Source organism: Emiliania huxleyi (genome assembly GCF_000372725.1).
Source record: "Emiliania huxleyi CCMP1516 unplaced genomic scaffold EMIHUscaffold_1126, whole genome shotgun sequence".
Taxonomy (NCBI): Eukaryota; Haptophyta; order Isochrysidales; family Noelaerhabdaceae; genus Emiliania; species Emiliania huxleyi.
This window is the reverse complement of record NW_005201637.1, coordinates 1-1,616: the sequence shown is the minus strand read 5'-3', so window position 1 is coordinate 1,616 and position 1,616 is coordinate 1. Positions and strand designations below refer to the sequence as shown.

The following is a 1,616-nucleotide window of genomic DNA, read 5'->3' as shown; positions in this document are numbered from 1 at the left end:
GTACGGAAGTTGAGGCTGGTCGAGAGGAAGAGGCTGCCGTGCGAGCCGGCAGCTGGCTGGCTCGGGCGGACTGACTCCGGCGTGTTTTTTCGGCTTCTTCTTTCATAGTAGCGTATACGCTACTTTCGTTTACCCACATTCTGCGAGTACTTTTTTCTTATCACCCGAGGGGCCTCGGTCTTGCGGAGCAGCTCGGCTATAGCAGACAGGGCGCGGTGCGCTGGCGCTTGGGTACGCGATCTGGTAGGCGATCTGCCCAGCCACCAGCTGAGGGAGCACATCATGGGCAAGCCCAGCCGCCGCCCGGAGCGCGACCCCGAGCCGCCGCCAGCGGTACGCGAGCGTCTAGTCGCAGCCGCTGAGCAACATGCTGCCGCGGCCAGGGCCAGCGCCGAAGCACCGGCGCCGAGGCCCCCATGGACGCTTCGCTCCATTCTTCCAGAGTCTCTGCTGCTGCCGTGGTGGGTGGTGCTGTTCCTGTCGGGATACGCGCTGCTCAAGCTCGGCATGGGCCTCGAGCACCCGTGCGGAGTCCTCGGCATTTCCGGCAGCGTGAGTCGCGGCGCAATCTCCAAGTCGTACCGCGCCCTCTCCATGTGCACGCACCCGGATAAGCTGCGCGCGAGGTCGGAGGACGACATGAAGCGCGGCGAGCTGCTCTTCAAGCGCGCCTCCCGCGCCCGCGAGGAGCTCCTCGCCTCGATGCGCGCGCCTGGTCCTGCCGCACCAGCCGAGGCACACCCGTCCGAGGCGGGCGGGGCGGGAGGCGAGGGCGAGGCGTCGGCCGAGGCCGCCGCGCAAGCGACGTGCTCGACGGAGCTGGACGCGGCTCTTTACCGCGGCGTCGTGGCGGTCGTGTCCTACCTACGTGAGCTCGGGCTGCGCCACATCGGCCTCGCGGTCGGCGAGTTCCTCTGGGGCGTGGTCAGCTTTGAGCACGGCCCGACCTACACCTGCTCCCTCCTCCTCCTCCTCCTCACGCTCCTCTCCTTCGTCTGGGCGCTGGTCAGCTACCTCGTCGCCACCGGGCCGGTCACCACCCTCCTCTCCGCCGCCGCCGCCGCCGCCATCGGCCCTCTCCCCACGCTCGCCCTCCTGCCCGCCCTCCCCTTCCTGCGCGCCGTCGACTTTGCACGTACCGACCTGAGGCGGCTCCTCGGGGGAGGAGTGCGCCCGCCCGCCGCCGCCTCCGAGCCCGCCGAGGCGGCTGCCGGGCCGCAAGCCGAAGAGAGCGACGGTGGCGAGGAGGACGAAAGCGACAAGGAGGGCGGGGAGGAGGAGCAGCGGCGGGGCGTTGGCGGCGTTGGCGGCGTTGGCGGCGCGGGTGGCGCGGGCGGCGCGGGCGGGGCGGGTGGCGCGGGCGGCGAGCCCCTGGCGGGCTCCGCTTCTCCCCACCCTGCGGGCGGCCGCCTCGCCGCGCGGTCCGACGAGCTGCCTCGCAAGGGCGGGCTGCGGCGGCGGAGACCCAGCGCGAGCGAGGTGGCGGCACAACGCGAGGTTCCGATCGCCGCACGAGAGAGAGAGCAGCAAAGAGAGAGAGGGAGAGGGAGAGACGGAGACTGCCAGCCGCGCCCGCGCCGTCGCCCCGCCCGCGCCGTCCGCGCCACCCGCGCCGC

General features: G+C 71.9%; 1 protein-coding gene across 1 annotated transcript; it reads left to right on the top strand.

Moving 5' to 3' along the window:
* Positions 1 to 282: 282 nt before the first annotated feature.
* EMIHUDRAFT_122110 (hypothetical protein) lies at positions 283 to 1,479 on the top strand (the record flags this gene model as incomplete). Its single annotated transcript, XM_005791469.1, has 1 exon — positions 283 to 1,479. A coding segment is annotated over one exon (1,197 nt), but the record flags the coding sequence as incomplete, so codon positions are not given.
* Between the last annotated feature and the right edge of the window lie 137 nt (positions 1,480 to 1,616).